General features: G+C 40.5%; 1 protein-coding gene and 1 long non-coding RNA gene across 2 annotated transcripts; both read left to right on the forward strand.

The window, feature by feature from the left end:
• Positions 1-1,499: 1,499 nt before the first annotated feature.
• Positions 1,500-2,245, forward strand: LOC110903332. Its single transcript, XR_002571850.2, has 3 exons — positions 1,500-1,585; positions 1,643-1,977; positions 2,052-2,245. It is a non-coding gene; the product is annotated as an uncharacterized LOC110903332 (long non-coding RNA).
• A 5,052-nt stretch (positions 2,246-7,297) lies between these two features.
• LOC110888732 lies at positions 7,298-10,334 on the forward strand. The gene is made up of 3 exons (XM_035980779.1): positions 7,298-8,210; positions 8,277-9,991; positions 10,245-10,334. Exons 1-3 carry the CDS (start codon positions 7,298-7,300, stop codon positions 10,332-10,334), a joined length of 2,718 nt encoding a protein of 905 aa, XP_035836672.1.
• Positions 10,335-21,598: the final 11,264 nt, after the last annotated feature.

Genomic DNA, 21,598 nt, shown 5'->3' on the forward strand with positions numbered 1-21,598 from the left:
CCAATAAGCCATATCATGGAGATTAGATAACTGAAGGTAAGCATTATCCTCTTTAAGAATGAAAAAACTTGTAATGGGCTTTATTGGAGAAATGGTCCATATTTTATGTTGGCATTGCTTTACAAATAGACTCTGCATCTTGTCTTGGGCTGGAGTAGTGTATTTGGTGTTGTGGTCCTTGTGGAAACCTTAATGCTCTTTTTCATTTTACATAATTATTCTTTGATGTTCCAAAGAAAATAAAATAAAGTACGGACATCCTTCTTAACGTCACCCATTCAAGTTAAACAAACAACAATCTTTTGCAAAGTGCAAGAGAAAGGACAAACTCAAAACACTTCGGTAGCGTCGACGAATTGTTGCACTGGGATCTCTGTTTTTCCTCGTTGAACATCATCATGGAAAGTGTTGGATATAACAAGTCTAGCTTATTGTTAGGTCACACCCCTAAAAATTAGGGTATGAAACATGAACACTATAGGTTTAGTTACTTTGATGATGTCTATCTTATTAAGATTATATATTAGTTTTTTGGAATAATTGCATATTTCCCCTTAAAAACACTTTTAATTGCATATTTACCCAAGCCTAAATAAAAATTGCATATTTCCACTTCTTTGTTAAAATGACAAAATTACCCTTCTTAAAATTAATAGATATTATAGAATAATGGGATAATAATCAGATCATTCCAAAAAAAAGGACGTCGTTTGGGTTCTCTTCATCTACGACGACAACAAGGGCGACACAGCAGGGTTTCCTGCTGGCGACGCTACTGCCGGCGACACACAGACGCTTCTGCCGGCGACACACAGCACGAATCCGGCGACAACACAGCAGCGCTTTTATGCGGTTCACGGTCTTTCTTTTGCAGGTATGTTTGTTCATCAAGCATCTTTGTTTAAAGGTTTAGGCTTGATAGGTGATTTTGATGATACAACTATGGTTGTCATATGATGAAAGGGGTGATTTTGATGATACAACAATGCTTTTGATGATACTTTTTAGGTGATTTTGATGACACAGTAGCTTTTCAAGTTTGTATATCTACAACAAAAGTTAGATTAGATTTTTTTTCGTATTGCTTTGTTTTGTTATTTTATTAATATACTGTTTAGGTGATTTTGATGACATAGTGATTTTGATGACACAGTAGCAAGATGGAAGATGCTGACATATATGCACCAACATGGGAGAACTTGGCTCAATCACCAACACTTGAGCCAAATCTTTTTCAAATGACATCCAAGTATAAGATAAAATTAAAATATGGATGCTACTTTCGATTAGCTAAGAACTCGGCTAGGAAACGGTATTGTTTTGGTTATCAAAAATGTATTTACATTGATACATACTCATACAACTTTGATGATTTAGTTGAAGAGGTTAGAAATCATCATCCACCAAATAGGGATCTCGTTTTCTCTATTTATTTCGTTGACAAGTATGCCATAGATCAATCTATTATCAAGCTTGATTCTCATGAGAAATTTGAGTTTATGGTTAGAATGTATGAAGTGGAAAAAGAACTTGTCGTTTATGTGACAACGAGTAGTAATCATGAGACTTCTTCAGTTAATCAAAGGTAAAAGTTTGTTTAAAAGTGAGTTTCTAAATCATTAGAATTGTAAATCTTTTTCAGGGGTCAAGATGAAGTGGGTGACGAACCACACAGTGAAGATGAATCAGAGTATTCATTAAGTGATGAAAGCTATCATAGTTATTATAGTAGTGATGATGAAGTTGAGCAACATAACTCCCAAGAGGAAACTTATACCAAGAAAAGTCGACCCATCAAGTTGAACTCATGAAAATGTTGCCACGTTTAGACGAACATTAATCCATTATGCACTTGTAAATGAATTTGAATACTTCATTGAGAAAAGTGAACCGACAAGAGTCACAGCAAGGTGTGTTGACATAGAATGTAAATGGAGAATACATGCCTCTGTCAAGCAAGATGGAATTACATTCCAGGTAGGATTTATGAATTAATTACTTCTTGTTTTCCATATTGTTAATAAACCATATGTTTATGTAATGTCATGAAGGTTAAGAAATTTGTAGAAGCACATTCCTGCACTCGAAGTAACAAGGGTGGTAACAAGGTTGCAACTCAAGGATGGATTGCCAGTGTCATTAAAGATAAGCTAAAATCTGATGGGGACGTCTCTGCTACAGGTGTATTCTAAAGAAATGGAAGGGTACATTAGTACCTAAAACTAAGAGTTATCTTAATCGAATCTCAAAGGTTAGTGAATTGGTGTTTATTACTTATTATAAATTTTATTTTAGATTAAAATTTGTATGAACTTATTGATATTTTTCCATGTTATATGTAGAATTTGGGCGAGTACGAAGTTTGTAGAAGTAGTGAAAATCGAGCTGAAGTGAAACGCGGCGAAAAGCGTTAGGAGGTCGTACTTGATGAGCAAACATGCACTTGTTGTGTTTGGCAAGTTAAAGGTATTCCATGTCTATATGCAGCTGCTTTTATTGCTTTCACAAGGGATGTAAATTGGGAGAAGTTTGTTGATTCTTACTTCACTATTGAGAAATTTAAATCGGCTTAGGCTCTAGGAGTTGCTCCGATGCCTACAAAGGATCAATGGGTGCATGTAGATGATGAGGAGAAGATATACCCACCTATTATCAAACGGCCGCCCGGAAGACCAAGAAAGGAGAGAATTAGAGCAAATGATGAGCAAAGAAAAAAATATAAATGTCACCGGTGTGGTGGGTATGAACACCAAAAAAAAAAAAAGCAAAAATTCGGCATGACAAGATCAACCATCAACAAGTAAACGGGGAAAAAGAACAAAAACATGTGAAAATAACTAATCAAAGTCGAGCAATTTACTTTTTTGTTACCAAATGGTCAAAACTTTGGCATTTGTCTTTTTCATTTTTTGGATATTGATACATGTTTTGTGGTTGTTTTTTTGGTACCGTAATGGATTAAAGTTTTGGCATTTTGTTTTCTATTTAGATGATTGTCAATTGTATTTATTATGATTGTTACTCTAGTTCGTGAGGAAAAATAATGAAAAAAAAAAAAACTTCATGAACAAATCCAAGTAGTGAATAAAGACAAAAACTAGAAAAAAAGGGTAAATATGCACTTTTCTAAAGTTTAGTTAAATGAAGGGTAAAATAGTCTTTCTATAATTTAGTTTTAATAAATTAAATCAAAATGGGTAAATTTGCAATTTTATTAGTTATTAGAGGGGAAATATGCAATTGAATTTTTGACTCGGGTATATATGCAATTTCAAAGTTTTTTAAGGGGAAATATGCAAAAAACCCTAGTTTTTTTTTTTTTTTTTTTTTTTGAAACCGCAAAGATTATATATTAGTTAGGGTTTATGTTATAATACTTCTATCACAAATAGTGGCGGACATACCTTGTATTAAGGGTAGCCTCCGCTAACCCTTGACGATCCGACATTAGTGTAAATTTTGGAAAAAAATGACTTTTTAACGTTTTTTCGATTTCGTTATCCATTTTTTTTTGAAACGTTACCCTTATAAGGATTTTCTTGATACGCCACTGATCACAAAGAGTCTTTTGCTGATTCATCGCACTACAATGTAAGTGTCATAAATTATCACCTAGTATTGATACCCATGCTTCGGCGTTTTATCAAGATCAATTCAAGTCGGCAACAATTTCATGTCACAGTTAACAATTTTAAGTTAGCTCCTATATGAATTACCAAAATTTGAACATTTTATCTACTATCATTGTGTTATCTCTCTTTTAAGCAAAGCAATGGGTGTCAAGCTAGCGTTTATAGCGCCTATGTTTAAGGAGTGGAACAAGATATTGATTTTGAGTTTGATTACAATATTGATCCACTTTGTTTCTCTTAATCATACTCTTAGAAAGTGATGACAAAGAGGAAAGTGTATATGCTTCCCTCATGATTGTCTGCTACTGCTACTCTATGTGCAAAATTAATTCAAATATTTGTTAATTATTCCTCCACTTCTGAAGAGGTATGGTCCCAATTCCCTGTCTACATGGCAGGGACCACACCACTTTTGTGCACACAAGGCACCCATGTCACCAGAACCTTCCAGAAGCTTCCAGAAGACATCTAGGCGGTTCACAGCTGGCATCAAAGATGCTTTGCCCAACATAAAGGACAACACGTGTCACCATTGACAGAAGGCCACGTAGGCCTGTGACAATTCAGGGAGCAGGGCTGACACGACCAGTACGAGGTACCCAGCACAAGCGAATACAAGGACGCCACGTGTACCACTACACACTTCGCGACAGAGCAGACCAAGAGGATATTCCCCTTGGTCGGACAGCTGGCGCACACCCACAGCTGGCACAGCTGCTTCCTCCTTCTTCACCCTCCGGCTATAAATAGGACCCTTCGTCATTCAGGTTGAGGATCTTGGCTCTCTTTACTCACTCTATACACACACTGTTTTATTCATCTCAGAGCAGTACTTATTCTCACGCCGGAGCCTGGTTAAGAGGGAGAACCTCCTTTCCCCCTCTTAACGAGACTAACGGTGTTACTGTTTTGCAGATCTCAGGTCACCGATACGAGCAAGAGAAGAGGTTGAACCCCATAAGTGAAACGACCCTCTTGGTTATCCTCGTGTTAACCATTGTTTCAACATTGGCGCCATCCGCTTTTTTGCAAGACCACTCTCACCTCTTTTTCTCTTCTAGAAAACACTCGTGAAAATGGCAGACCAGAATCATTCACACCCAGCTGACGGAGAAATCTCTTCCTTTGAACTCGTTTCGGACACGGCACACGTCCAACGAGGTCAAAGGAACGAGACCATCCAAGAAGGTCAGCTGAACAACGAGTTTCCATCCATTTTTGGAAGTGTGTCCAGGGCTGCTAGCCAAACCACAACTAGACCCATCTTCCAAACACCAGCAAGAATCATCACTCAAACCACAAACGGGGCTGCTCTCCAACCTCCAACGGGGATATTACACCAAACACCGCCGCCGATGCAGACTGTAAGCCATGGACCAGGCCCTTCTGTGCCATCGGAACAAGCACAACTCAACTATTCTGCACTTTTAGGGCTACCCGAGGGAAAAACTCTGGCTTCCTGGTATGCCGAACAAATGGCGTCCATAAACCTCGTTTATACGCAACTCAGCGCACAACAAGCCTTGCTCCAAGCACAGGCTAACCAATCAGCATTCGTAACTCCACAACCAAGGTCTCTGAGTACACACACGGCTCAGCAGACAAACGCGTGGAACTTACGACCAGAAAGAGAACCAGTGCAACAGGTCAGAAGACCCAGCATACAAGACACGCGCGACACTTGTGCTGAAACAGAGAGCAACTTCGTCCAAACCTCCAATCTACAACGAAGGCCGATCCAAACCCGTTTGGGCGCACGCAACATGAATACAGAATGGGAAGAGGAGGAAGACGTCCCAACTTACAAGGCAGAATCCACAGTGTTCAGCAGACTTCCTCCGGAACACGAAGCATACAAACCAACCAAGCGCGCGGGGTACAACCCTAAAGCAGAGCATGATTACACCTTGAGCTATCGTCCTGAGGACATGGCTGAAAATTCAAAATTCATTCGAGAAATCGCGTGCGCGGCCATCGACAAAACGAAATTACCACACAACGTGGGTAAATACAACGGGTTGACGGACCCAGACGATCACCTCCAGGTATTTAAAGGTGCGGGAGCAACAGGCGGATGGAACTTACCAAGATGGTGCCACCTGTTTGCTCAGACATTCGTTGGCGCGGCGCGCATTTGGTTCGACAACTTACCGGCTGGCAAAATCAAATCATGGGTCGACTTCCGAGAGAAGTTCCTGGCACACTTCTCTCAGCAGCGAAGACAAGCCAGAGATCCGGGTGATTGTCTGAACATATGGAGAAAAGACTATGAAAGCGTAGAAGATTTCATTACAAGGTATAACAAAGAGTGTCTAGAGATCGGAGACATACCAGAGAAAATGATGCGCGCACACTTCATGCGAGCGGTCAAGTGCGATGAACTGGTTAAAAGAATCAAGGGGCGAGATGGAGGACCCAAAGACTGGGAAACCTTCATTGAAGCGGCCAAGACCATTGCGCAGACAGACAGGCAACTGACCGGTGACGATCACCGTCAGCGCGCACATAACCATAACGATCGAAACAACAGAAGGGGCAGAAATCAACCCTGGAGGGCTTCTGGGAACAGAGAAAGAAGCCCCCCACGGGACGACGCACGCCATACGATCAATCAGATAGCCCACCGAAAAGAAGTAAAGCGCGAAAATAGAGAAAAGCAGTGGACTCCACTAACCAAAACACCTTCTGAAGTTCTAGCCACAGAGAACCATCAGTTCAAACCACCCTTGCAGATGCGCAACAAAAGGGGTCAAGACCCAAATCTCTTCTGTGAATTCCACAAAGATACGGGCCACTTGACCGATGACTGCTTTAGCTTAAAGCAAGAAATCGAAAGAGCTCTAAGAGACGGAAAGCTCGGTCACTTAGTCAAAGGAGGAAAGCGCGACTATCGCTAGATACAACGAAGAGATGAAGGTCCAGACAACAAGAAGCTCAGAAAGCTAGAAACTCATATGGTGCAAGGAGGTCCACGGCGACCAAGAAAAAACTACAACAAGCGCGCGCAGGATGATTCATGGCGCGAGAAGCAAGTGGTGTTCCCAGTTGTCAGGGGAGGTCCAAGAGAAAAGCGACCAATAGTCATCCCAGGGGTGATCGGCCACTACCAAACATATTACATCTTTATCGATCCTGGGAGCACCGCAGACATCATATATGAACAATGCTTCAATCAATTCGACCAAGAGGATAAGGCGCGCCTAGAACCAGTCGATTACCCACTAACTGGTTTCTGCAACGAGGCCGTCTTTCCCCTAGGACAAATATCATTCCCAGTATTGCTTTCTGATGGGAGAAATTCAAGAACCGAAGAAGTCACATTCATGGTGCTACCGGCACATTCAAGACATGACATCCTCCTAGGAAGAGAATCCCAAGGAGATTTCAGCATGATCTGTTCCGCACCACATTCTGCCATAGGCTTTCCAACCGAAACAGGCATTGCGTTGATTTACGCAAGCAAAGAAGTGCTAACAACAGATGAAATCAGACCGGCAAAAGCAAGCAAACAGGCACCGCGCATAGAAGCAGAGAAATGGGTATTGAACAGCGCATACCCAGAACAAACAGTCACTCTGGGACCCGCAATGTCTGATTTAACGCGCGCGGCGCTAAAGAAATTACTGCATGACAACATGGACGTGTTCGCCTGGACACCGGCTGATATGGTTGGTGTTCCACGGCATATAGCAGAACACCGGCTAAATGTCTCAGAGGATGCAAAGCCGGTAGTGCATGCTAAACGACACCTGGGAGACATCAAGCACGATGCAATGAAAGAACAAGTGTTGGAACTGCTAAACGCAGGAATCAACAGAGAAGTCCAGTATCAAACATGGGTAGCAAGCCCAGTAATGGTAAAGAAACCGAATGGTAGTTGGAGAATGTGTGTCGACTACAAAGATCTGAACAAAGCATGTCCCCGTGACTGCTACGCTTTACCAGACATAGACGAGAAAATAGATTCTCTGGCAACGTTTCGATGGAAATGTTTTCTGGATTGCTACAAAGGATACCACCAGGTCCAGATGGCTGTTCAATATGAAGATAAAACCGCATTCCGCACGCCAACGGGGTTATACTGCTACACCAAGATGCCGTTCGGCTTAAAGAATGCAGGTGCTACATACCAACGGCTGATGAACGAAACATTCAGTGACGCCATCGGTAAATACATAGAAGTATACATGGATGATCTGGTAATCATGAGCAAGGAGGAGAGCGCGATGCTGGCAAATATTCAGAAAACCTTCAACACGCTGCGCAACGTGAGCATCAAACTGAATCCAGCAAAGTGCTCATTCGGAATAGAGGAAGGAAAGTTTTTGGGCTTCATAGTCACTAAAGATGGTTTTAAGGTGAACCCAGAAAAGGTCCAGGCCATAGAGAGGATGCCTTCACCAGCAAACGTCAAAGACATGCAAAAGCTCGCAGGACGATTGGCAGCACTCAATCGGTTCCTAGCTAACCACGCAGCAAAATCCTTCCCATTCATCAAGACCTTGCGCAATTGCATGAAGAAAAACCAATTCCAATGGACCCCGGAAGCAGAAAATGCGTTCCGCGAGATGAAAGACTGTCTCATCAAGCTGCCAACTCTAACCGCACCTAACAAAGGAGAGCCTTTGGTCCTGTACCTCTCAGCTTCCGACAGGGCCGTCGGAGCCGTACTGCTGGTTGATAGACAAGGTGTCCAAACACCTGTGTATTACGTGTCCAGAACCTTGACAGACCCAGAAACCAGATACACAATCATGGAAAAGCTCGTCCTTGCACTGATTCATGCGTCAAGAAGGCTGCGCCGATATTTCGCCAATCACGTCATCCACGTGCTAACAAATTACAATATTGGGAATATCCTAGCAAGGCCAGAAGTATCAGGAAGGTTGGCCAAATGGGCGATAGAGCTAGGGGGACACAACGTAGTCTTCAGACCACGACCGTCGATCAAAGGCCAAGTTTTGGCAGACTTCATGACGGAAGTTACGGATGACAAAGACAGAGAGTGTAAAGCGATGGAGAAAGCTGAGAAAAAACAAACCGAAGAGCCATGGCTGCTGTATACAGACGGTGCATCCAACGAAGATGGGGCAGGCGCGGGGCTACGGCTAGTAAGCCCTGACAAACACGAGTTCACTTACGCCATACGCCTAGACTTCAAGAGCACAAATAACGAAGCAGAGTACGAAGCCTTTCTGGCCGGCTTGCGTTTGGCAATCAAAATGGGAGTCCGACACATTGAAGCACATGTGGACTCCATGTTAGTAGCAGGCCAAATCAATGGTCAATACGAAGCCAAGGGCGACATAATGGCACTCTATCTCAACCAAGCAAAGACGTTGCTGCAAACCTTCTATTCTTACAAGGTGCACCACATAAACCACAGTGAAAACAAGCCGGCAGACGCCTTAAGCAAGCTTGCGTCAACAAGCTTCCAGCACCTAGCCAAAGACGTGCGCATAGAAGTTTTAAGCAACCCATCTGTCCCACTCAGAGAAGTCAGCGTCATCCAAACAGGAACCACGTCCTGGATGACACCCATAATCATGTACTTACAGTCCGGGATACTTCCAGAAAATAAAGCTGAGGCACCGAAAATCCAGTATAAATCAGAACATTATCAGATGGCAGACGGGATATTGTACCGAAAGTCATATCTCGGCCCGCTGCTAAGATGTGTTGACGCCGACGACGCAAATTATCTGATCCGGGAAGTACATGAAGGCATCTGCGGTATCCACGCCGGGCCGCGCATGGTAGTGGCAAAAGTAATGAACGCCGGTTACTACTGGCCCGGAATGCACCTCGATGCCGTGAAGGAATTAAGGAAGTGCAGCGGTTGCCAACGGCATGCACCAAAAACCATGCGTCCAAAAAACGAATTGGTACCAGTAACAACCGCATGGCCCTTTCAGCAATGGGGCATAGACATGGTGGGCCCTTTCCCAGAAGCTCCGGGGGCAGTCAAGTTCATCATCGTCGCGGTCGATTACTTCACCAAGTGGGTGGAAGCAAAAGCACTTGCGTCAACCACATCGGCAGTCGTTAAACGATTCATCTCGGAACAAATCATATGCCGGTTCGGCCTGCCACTCCGAATCATCACCGACAATGGCACAAACTTTGCAGCAGATGATCTCGAACGATGGTTCAAGGAACTAAACATTGAACATACCTTCTCGTCGGTCGCACATCCGCAAGGGAATGGTCAAGTTGAAGCGGTCAACAAGAGCATCGTCGATGGCATCAAAGCGAGGCTCGGTGAAAAAAGACGAGGGTGGGTCGATGAGCTACCAAGCATATTATGGGCCCATAGAACAATGCCCAAAACAAGCAATGTAGAAACACCTTTCAGCTTGGTCTATGGGTCCGAGGCCGTGATCCCAGCAGAAATCGGGCTTCCATCTCCGAGAATGCTCTCCATGAATCTGATCAATAACGAAGAAGAAAGGAGGATCGACCTGGACCTCCTAGAAGAACGGAGGGAGATGGCAGCGATCAATGAAGCCAAATACAAATCAAAGCTTGAAAAGTACTACAACTCCCGAGTCCGGATCTGCACCTTCAACCCAGGCGATTATGTCTTAAGGGACAATGAAGCGTCCAACGCAGAAAAACCAGGGAAACTGGCTCCCAAATGGGAAGGCCCGTACATCATTGATGAGGTCCTCGGCAAGGGGGCATACAAGCTACGCACCATGAACGACAAAGAGATTCCACGAACCTGGAATGCCCAACAGTTACGAAAATGCTACATATAAACATGTAATCGTATAGGGCGAATCGCCGACACATTTACTTAATACAAGAAGTGTTTGGCTACCTTTATTTCATGCAAATTTTTTGTCACAACTGCATTTATTACTTCGGGCGTACACGATGTAAGACCCTAATACGTATTTGACTAAAAGTCGCAGCGGAAGTTCAAGCCATAAACTTTCTTTCATTATAAACACCTTAACTTATTTAAAGATTAACTTTAACATAACTCTTTCACATAAATCCATCAATCGACTTATTTACTAAGTAAAAACATAGCTTATGTTTACTACATTATATACATCAACGTTCCCGTACAATCTCACTAGTGACTCGATCCTCGATCTCTGTTCCTTGATGATCCTCATGACTCGTACTACCTGCGCTCACCACATTAAATTCATAACATTAGTACGCATTATAAACATACAAGATTTATTCACGTTTACTTCTTGTTCCGTTAATTCTTTACATCCCAGCTTTCCATCTGATCGTACATTCCGTGGTGAGACTTTCTCATTGTACCTGCGTTACACTTCGTTCACAAGGCACACTATTATTATCGTCAATACTCAATTTCATTGAATACATGCGTATATACTTTCATACATACTTACATATGTGCATCCGTTCACACATAACTACTTACAAACCTACGTACCTACATTCATACGTACGTTCCTACATACGTGCATACCTACATACATACATACATACATTCATTCATACATACCACTTATATTCACACATACATACATACATACATACCTTCATATGTATCTACTTAAGGAAATTCTTAACTTAGAATCCCACATTTAGGTACCATATTACTACATATTCTTTAGGATCCCACCCTTGGGTACCATATTACTACATATTCTTTAGGATCCCACCTTTGGGTACCATATTACTACATATTCTTTAGGATCCCACCTTTGGGTACCATATTACTACATATTCTTTAGGATCCCACCTTTGGGTACCATATTACTACATATTCTTTAGGATCCCACCTTTGGGTACCATATTACTACATATTCTTTAGGATCCCACCTTTGGGTACCATATTACTACATATTCTTTAGGATCCCACCTTTGGGTACCATATTACTACATATTCTTTAGGATCCCACCTTTGGGTACCATATTACTACATATTCTTTAGGATCCCACCCTTGGGTACCATATTACTACATATTCTTTAGGATCCCACCTTTGGGTACCATATTACTACATATTCTTTAGGATCCCACCTTTGGGTACCATATTACTACATATTCTTTAGGATCCCACCTTTGGGTACCATATTACTACATATTCTTTAGGATCCCACCTTTGGGTACCATATTACTACATATTCTTTAGGATCCCACCTTTGGGTACCATATTACTACATATTCTTTAGGATCCCACCTTTGGGTACCATATTACTACATATTCTTTAGGATCCCACCTTTGGGTACCATATTACTACATATTCTTTAGGATCCCACCTTTGGGTACCATATTACTACATATTCTTTAGGATCCCACATTTAGGCCCCCTACCCGTCGGCGACGCCCTCTAGTTTTTGCAGTTTTCTGCAGGTTCGTTTCGTCGTCCGTACGCACTAAAACGCACGTAACTTTTGAACCGTTTACCCGTTTGACCTCCCGTTTCTTCCTACATGCTTGTAAATTCACATTCTATCATATGAACTTAAAATCTTACCTCCGGATTACGGAAATCCTTAACTTACATACATTCGACTTAACTATTTTCTAACTATTTGACCCGTTAAGGGTATTCGCGCATTAATTGGTCTATGACTGACCAAACCATCATCCCCACTTCCATACTTGTCCAAAACATTACTCTAATCGAATAACTTGCTTCTAAACCACTTTTAAGTTCGTTTACCCCAAAATACCCATCATGGGCATTTTGGTCAACCTTAAACCCATCATTTACGACGAAAGACTTTAACACATATTTGACCTCAAACATCATATTTAATTCATTACAACACTTTATTACTTACTTGTACTACGAAGTGATTACGGAAATCACTTACCTTGTGCATCCGGGTTCGTATCCGATTCCTTGCCTCCTCTTGACCCGTTAGCCTTTCATGCTTGAGTCCGTCTTGACATGACTCCTATACTTTCATGTCACCAAATTACATTTTCATTAGCATACATCATTGTACATGCTAATGATCATATCAACCGCATATTTCACATTTGACTTCCTTTAGTCACAACTAACAAGCATGAGACATATAATCAATTTCATATCCTTTCAAATTAACGTAATTCATCATGTCATCTCAAATAATGCGTATTAACATAACACGTACCATACGACTTCCTATGAACCTACCTGTACGACAACAATTCAAGTCATGCTTCTTATGTGTAGACGCATAATTGACTTCCAGAAGTCAACGGTTTAACATATAACTTACGACATAACCTCATATTGTATGACATCTACAACTACATGATCACTTACTTGTATACATATACACATATACATACATAATCCATTCCACCCACGCTTGCATTCTCATATTTTCACAACTAACGCTTTAGCCCATACTAAGCTAACCCAACATCATTTCAACATAATATCCACACGAACAATATCCAAACACACTTCTCATGTTAGTTTACTATCAAATACATCATTTTCACATCCCACATATATTCATCTTTTACTTACATACAATTTCCTCTATTAAGCTCACCTAGGCATTTCATCAAACACTTGGTGTGCGTACCACTAGCTATGCACAATGTACAACTAATTTATGCATGATCCTCCAAGTTCATACATAATTCATCAATTTCTTCCTTCTAATCAACATGAATCATACATGCATAAACATCAAACATACTAGTATCACATTTCTTTCAATTCCCCTCATAAGAATCCATCTTACAAATCAAAATACATCAATTTTAAGCAAGAATTTAGACATAGATGATTTATCCATGTCATCATCTTCACCATAACAAACGGGTTTCACATCTAAACTTCAAATTAACACAAACCTTACATAACCCATGTTCTATATGATGTTTCTAACCCTTATACATGATCAATTTCATATTATCTCACGGATTAGAGCATAACCCACTTCACCCATGATCACAAATCTTAGATTTAAGACATACCTTATGATCCCCTAGTGTTGGTGATCATTAATCCATGCTCGGTTATGAGTTTAAGCATCATTTAGCCTTCCAATTTGATGAAAATGATGAAGTTAGGGTTCTTGACTCCATGGGAGTCTCCTGCTCGATCAAGAACACACGCAAAGTGTGTGTTTGTGTGTGTGTTTTGTTATTTAGTAACCCAACTTTCATTATATACCATTTAACCCCTCCATGTTTGCCATTAAAACATAATTGGCACAACTTTCATCTTTTAAATAGTTTTTATCATACAATTTACTAGGTTAAATAACCTAGTCATTTATTTCATGATATGTCATATAGGAACATACGACAATTATAAGCATTCGGGTTTTGGGGTGTTACAAGTCTACCCCCCTTAAATGAGGTTTCGTCCCCGAAACCTTTCTCATTTCCTCTTACACACACACATCTATTTTTTATTTTTTTTGACTTAATAGTCACATTATAATTATAAGTAATCGTCCTATCTCATTTCATAATTATTCATACACTTGACTTCTTCTTAACAAGTCTATACTTTCCATGGCATACTTTCACATAACATTCTCATTTCCTCGACCCGTTAGTAGCAGGTCAAAATACATATTCATTTAAACTTATAATAATGCTTACCTTCATATGATCTGTTTAAAATAGATTTAATACTTTTGCCTCATCCTTTAAGATTCCATTCCATGCACACGTTGTATAACATTTAACTATTGTTTTGTTATCACCACAAAACTACTACTTCATAGTTACACCTACATGCTTAACTCCATAGTTAGCTCATTCTACTTTTCTATAGTCATTTGTAACATACATATCCTTACGTTACCTTCAACTTGCCTCATTCGTTCCACATTACTAACCTCTCATTTCGTGTCTTACTTATTTTGCATAAGCATACGTGTCGTGCAATTCATTTCATGAGAGTTTAACCAATACTCGAGCTTTTCACTCAAAACCTTTGAGATTCGCTTCTTGATGACATAGCTTTCTTCTTATGTCAACTAAAAAAAACATCAAACTTCCCATATTATACCATACCCATTCCATCATTCACTTCATAGGTCGTACCCAATTAACCAATTCTTGGAATAAATCAAACTTCCCATAATACCCATTCCATATTGTGCCAATTAACCAATTCATACTTATCTAACATAAGTTAAACTTTTTACTGACCTTATCTCATATCATCAATCGACGATCCGCAACCCAGATCGATCCGCATTCTTCATGAGTACTAGCCATACTAGGCTAGATTTCATTCATCCGCGTAATGCGATTTCGCCCGTGCACATCCTTCCACCAATTCGTTTGGTTTCATCACATCAAGAGTTCCTAACATTATAATCTACAATTTTTTTTGCGGTTAGCACATTTCATTCAAGCATTCATTATACTAGGTGATTACTCACCTATATTTCCTTTTTCAACGTCCTACGTACAAACTTTAACACATTCCGCATTTCATTCCTTACATGCAATTCTTTTATTCTGGTTCCTCATTTCATCAACCTTTGCAGTTTGACCCTTTCCAGGTCAGGCTGTCATTTCTTACTTACCATAGATGTATTGAGGTACTCTTCGTACTTCTTTCCATTCATGCTTACTTGCATAGACATTCATTACATCATTTCGGTATTCTTAACAAAACTTACCTGTTCGTATTTAAATCATTGTCCGGGTCGTAGCCCGTCATTCATTATGACTCCTAAGAGTCCATTACTAACATATTTAACACATAACTTGTTCGAACTTCTTTCTTTCGCTTTAAAATTTAGGTTTGCATGCCCATTACGATCATTCTTTTGTTTATTACTTTACATTTACCCGTATGACTCGTTTGACACAACCATGGTCAAACTGTCGACACATTGTGATGTGGATTAATTTCATCCCTTTTTATATTTTAAATCCGTCCCGCGAACTCAAACGTCACATTCATGCCTTTCATTGCTTTCATGTTTTGAATCCGTCTAGCGGTTCCAAACATACTATTCATACATTTTCTTCCTTTCGTGCTTTGAATCCTTTTCGCGGATTCAAACATTTCATTTACATTACCCATTCACATCTTTCATTCATTACATGTGCTGAATCCGTCTCACAGATTCAAACATATCATTTTCTGCATTTCATTCCTACATAGTATTCTCAATTTCCCGAGAGCCTTACTACCCACTTCACCCGCACGCCCACCTGCTACCCAATTCTACAGATATACCTGCGATAATTACCACGGTCTCACGAACGTCATATGCTTCTTGCGTACTGGCCAGGTGCGCAATTCACATACTAATTTCGTGCCTTCAGGTAATCATCGCCTTATGTCCGCATTAGTGGGTCTCAGTTCGTGCTACATTTTTACAATTTTACCAAGACAATATTGTTGTCTTCCGTTTAGTACTTACCCTCCCAAGGAGACTTCTTCCTTTTTCTTTTAACAACGGTACCCATACATGTCAACATTGTGTACCTGGGGTCCGTCTGTCCATTCGCATCCTTGCCTGCCTTAGCATCCACCTTAGACTGCATTCACGGATCATCCTCTCCAAACTTTTAAGCTTACCTTGCACATAGCAAACCGTTAGCTTCTTCATATGAATACATACATACACGTTTTCATTCCATTTCTACCTTTGGATCTTGATCGAGTCATGGATTGTACAGGTTCCTTATCACAAGAGCACATAGGTTTGAGTTCAAGTACCTACCTTCTCGTACTTGATTCCCTCAAACCAGGGCTCTGATACCAACTTGTAAGACCCTAATACGTATTTGACTAAAAGTCGCAGCGGAAGTTCAAGCCATAAACTTTCTTTCATTATAAACACCTTAACTTATTTAAAGATTAACTTTAACATAACTCTTTCACATAAATCCATCAATCGACTTATTTACTAAGTAAAAACATAGCTTATGTTTACTACATTATATACATCAACGTTCCCGTACAATCTCACTAGTGACTCGATCCTCGATCTCTGTTCCTTGATGATCCTCATGACTCGTACTACCTGCGCTCACCACATTAAATTCATAACATTAGTACGCATTATAAACATACAAGATTTATTCACGTTTACTTCTTGTTCCGTTAATTCTTTACATCCCAGCTTTCCATCTGATCGTACATTCCGTGGTGAGACTTTCTCATTGTACCTGCGTTACACTTCGTTCACAAGGCACACTATTATTATCGTCAATACTCAATTTCATTGAATACATGCGTATATACTTTCATACATACTTACATATGTGCATCCGTTCACACATAACTACTTACAAACCTACGTACCTACATTCATACGTACGTTCCTACATACGTGCATACCTACATACATACATACATACATTCATTCATACATACCACTTATATTCACACATACATACATACATACATACCTTCATATGTATCTACTTAAGGAAATTCTTAACTTAGAATCCCACATTTAGGTACCATATTACTACATATTCTTTAGGATCCCACCCTTGGGTACCATATTACTACATATTCTTTAGGATCCCACCTTTGGGTACCATATTACTACATATTCTTTAGGATCCCACCTTTGGGTACCATATTACTACATATTCTTTAGGATCCCACCTTTGGGTACCATATTACTACATATTCTTTAGGATCCCACCTTTGGGTACCATATTACTACATATTCTTTAGGATCCCACCTTTGGGTACCATATTACTACATATTCTTTAGGATCCCACCTTTGGGTACCATATTACTACATATTCTTTAGGATCCCACCTTTGGGTACCATATTACTACATATTCTTTAGGATCCCACCCTTGGGTACCATATTACTACATATTCTTTAGGATCCCACCTTTGGGTACCATATTACTACATATTCTTTAGGATCCCACCTTTGGGTACCATATTACTACATATTCTTTAGGATCCCACCTTTGGGTACCATATTACTACATATTCTTTAGGATCCCACCTTTGGGTACCATATTACTACATATTCTTTAGGATCCCACCTTTGGGTACCATATTACTACATATTCTTTAGGATCCCACCTTTGGGTACCATATTACTACATATTCTTTAGGATCCCACCTTTGGGTACCATATTACTACATATTCTTTAGGATCCCACCTTTGGGTACCATATTACTACATATTCTTTAGGATCCCACATTTAGGCCCCCTACCCGTCGGCGACGCCCTCTAGTTTTTGCAGTTTTCTGCAGGTTCGTTTCGTCGTCCGTACGCACTAAAACGCACGTAACTTTTGAACCGTTTACCCGTTTGACCTCCCGTTTCTTCCTACATGCTTGTAAATTCACATTCTATCATATGAACTTAAAATCTTACCTCCGGATTACGGAAATCCTTAACTTACATACATTCGACTTAACTATTTTCTAACTATTTGACCCGTTAAGGGTATTCGCGCATTAATTGGTCTATGACTGACCAAACCATCATCCCCACTTCCATACTTGTCCAAAACATTACTCTAATCGAATAACTTGCTTCTAAACCACTTTTAAGTTCGTTTACCCCAAAATACCCATCATGGGCATTTTGGTCAACCTTAAACCCATCATTTACGACGAAAGACTTTAACACATATTTGACCTCAAACATCATATTTAATTCATTACAACACTTTATTACTTACTTGTACTACGAAGTGATTACGGAAATCACTTACCTTGTGCATCCGGGTTCGTATCCGATTCCTTGCCTCCTCTTGACCCGTTAGCCTTTCATGCTTGAGTCCGTCTTGACATGACTCCTATACTTTCATGTCACCAAATTACATTTTCATTAGCATACATCATTGTACATGCTAATGATCATATCAACCGCATATTTCACATTTGACTTCCTTTAGTCACAACTAACAAGCATGAGACATATAATCAATTTCATATCCTTTCAAATTAACGTAATTCATCATGTCATCTCAAATAATGCGTATTAACATAACACGTACCATACGACTTCCTATGAACCTACCTGTACGACAACAATTCAAGTCATGCTTCTTATGTGTAGACGCATAATTGACTTCCAGAAGTCAACGGTTTAACATATAACTTACGACATAACCTCATATTGTATGACATCTACAACTACATGATCACTTACTTGTATACATATACACATATACATACATAATCCATTCCACCCACGCTTGCATTCTCATATTTTCACAACTAACGCTTTAGCCCATACTAAGCTAACCCAACATCATTTCAACATAATATCCACACGAACAATATCCAAACACACTTCTCATGTTAGTTTACTATCAAATACATCATTTTCACATCCCACATATATTCATCTTTTACTTACATACAATTTCCTCTATTAAGCTCACCTAGGCATTTCATCAAACACTTGGTGTGCGTACCACTAGCTATGCACAATGTACAACTAATTTATGCATGATCCTCCAAGTTCATACATAATTCATCAATTTCTTCCTTCTAATCAACATGAATCATACATGCATAAACATCAAACATACTAGTATCACATTTCTTTCAATTCCCCTCATAAGAATCCATCTTACAAATCAAAATACATCAATTTTAAGCAAGAATTTAGACATAGATGATTTATCCATGTCATCATCTTCACCATAACAAACGGGTTTCACATCTAAACTTCAAATTAACACAAACCTTACATAACCCATGTTCTATATGATGTTTCTAACCCTTATACATGATCAATTTCATATTATCTCACGGATTAGAGCATAACCCACTTCACCCATGATCACAAATCTTAGATTTAAGACATACCTTATGATCCCCTAGTGTTGGTGATCATTAATCCATGCTCGGTTATGAGTTTAAGCATCATTTAGCCTTCCAATTTGATGAAAATGATGAAGTTAGGGTTCTTGACTCCATGGGAGTCTCCTGCTCGATCAAGAACACACGCAAAGTGTGTGTTTGTGTGTGTGTTTTGTTATTTAGTAACCCAACTTTCATTATATACCATTTAACCCCTCCATGTTTGCCATTAAAACATAATTGGCACAACTTTCATCTTTTAAATAGTTTTTATCATACAATTTACTAGGTTAAATAACCTAGTCATTTATTTCATGATATGTCATATAGGAACATACGACAATTATAAGCATTCGGGTTTTGGGGTGTTACACACGAAAACATCAATGGCTCGACCATAGGAAACGTTGTAGACCTCCAAGGCTCGTCACAGCCAAGTGAACAGCCGGGTCAGAAACACAACCAAAGCCTACAAAACGCCAAAATACATAACTTCGTGCCCACATAAACACGAAAATATCGATAGCAAGGTAACTAAACATTGTAATGCTCCCAAGGCTGTGATCCCAGCTGAGCCCACACAATAACCTGCAACTCGATCACTTCGTATGTCACATACAAGCGCGCATACTTAAACGACAGAATAAAACCGTTGTAATAACACAACATCACCTGTCAGCGCCATCATTCATTCGTGACACCTAATCAAAGTAATTAAACATGCACATATTATGACGATCTCAAAATTCGCATAGCCATAATCAAAGTAACGACACATCTGTCAAAAACACAACACCACAGGTAAGAAATTTCAAATTGTCTCAAAAACAACCATTACAAGCCCATTCAGGGCTATACACGGCACACAGGCCGGAAACTTCTAATCAAGAATGGCTAGAACCAGCACCTCCTGCACCACCATCGCCATCATCTCCCAAAGCTTTCTTCAATAAAGCTATTCCATCCGCTTTATGAGCCAACTTCCCAGCGGCTCGAACAACAGCAAAATCAAGCATCGAAAATTCTTGGCGCTTAGCAGCATAAGCACCTTCACAATCCTCTTTAAACAACTCAAAGTGGTAATCCTTCTCATTGTTTACAGCGGCACACCTGCCTTCAGCATACCCATTCTTGCGCCCACTATTATAGCCTGCTCCACCCAACTCAAACATATAGCGGGCAAGCTCAGGAGAATGCAAGATACGATCAGCAAGCTGCATGAAAAACAAGGTCGAGCAAGATAGCAGAAATGAATACACAAAAGCAAAAATAAAAAGAAAGAAAGCAACGGGACAAGCAAAGAACATTACCAATGTAACGCCACGGGATAGCAACCACCTACTATCAGCTGAGGCTTCCTCAGCAAGCAGCTCAGACGCACGACACTCAGCCGTCTTCTCATCAAGAAGACGCTGAGCAGCCTCACAGTCCGAAGCCTTCTCCTGCACAAGAAGCTCCATCTTATCGATCCGCGCAACATACTCCTTCTCTTTCTTCTCAGCAGCAAGACGCGCCTGATGAGCCTCTTCAGCAAGGGCCGTCTTCTCACCAGACAGCCGCACAATAGCATCACGCTGCGACTGCATCTCCGTATTCGTACGAGCACATGCGGATTCCCAATCCTTTTGTTTTTGCTCATTCAACTGCTTCTGCTCTTCGAGCTTCCGCTCAGCCTCAGCAACCCGCCATTGCAAACCTTTTTGCTCTGCGTTAAATTTTTCTCTCTCCTCAGAAAACGCCTTCTTAGCCTCTTCAAACGCCATAGTTTCTTCTCCCATAGATCGCCATTCGCGAAGAATCTCATGAGAAGTGGCAAAGAAGTTAACCCCAGCCGTAACATGATCATCTATAAGGGCAAAGCGGCTGCGGTTTTTCTGAAACATTCTCTCGGCAGGAGGAAGGGACAAAGAGAAAAACTCATGACAATTCTGTAAGTCAGTCATTCGAGAACCCTGAGTAAGGCTCCAACGAGGGACATGAGGCATATCATCACAAGCCGGATTGCCCCATGAATCATCAGGAACACGTTCAAAGTGCGAGTCCCGCACGGTGCCAGAAGTAGCCCCACCCCCACCAGGAGGACGTTTTGTGTAAATGGTTTGTTGCGGAGTAGTCTCACTAGACTCCATCTCCACTTCAACACCTTTACCCTTATCGCCTCCAGCAACATCACCTCCGGCACCGTCACCTCCAACAGCATCACCTCCAGCAGCGTCACCTCCCTCAAACATACCTTCAACAAACCC

This window comes from Helianthus annuus, chromosome 2 (assembly GCF_002127325.2).
Source record: "Helianthus annuus cultivar XRQ/B chromosome 2, HanXRQr2.0-SUNRISE, whole genome shotgun sequence".
NCBI lineage: Eukaryota > Viridiplantae > Streptophyta > Magnoliopsida > Asterales > Asteraceae > Helianthus > Helianthus annuus.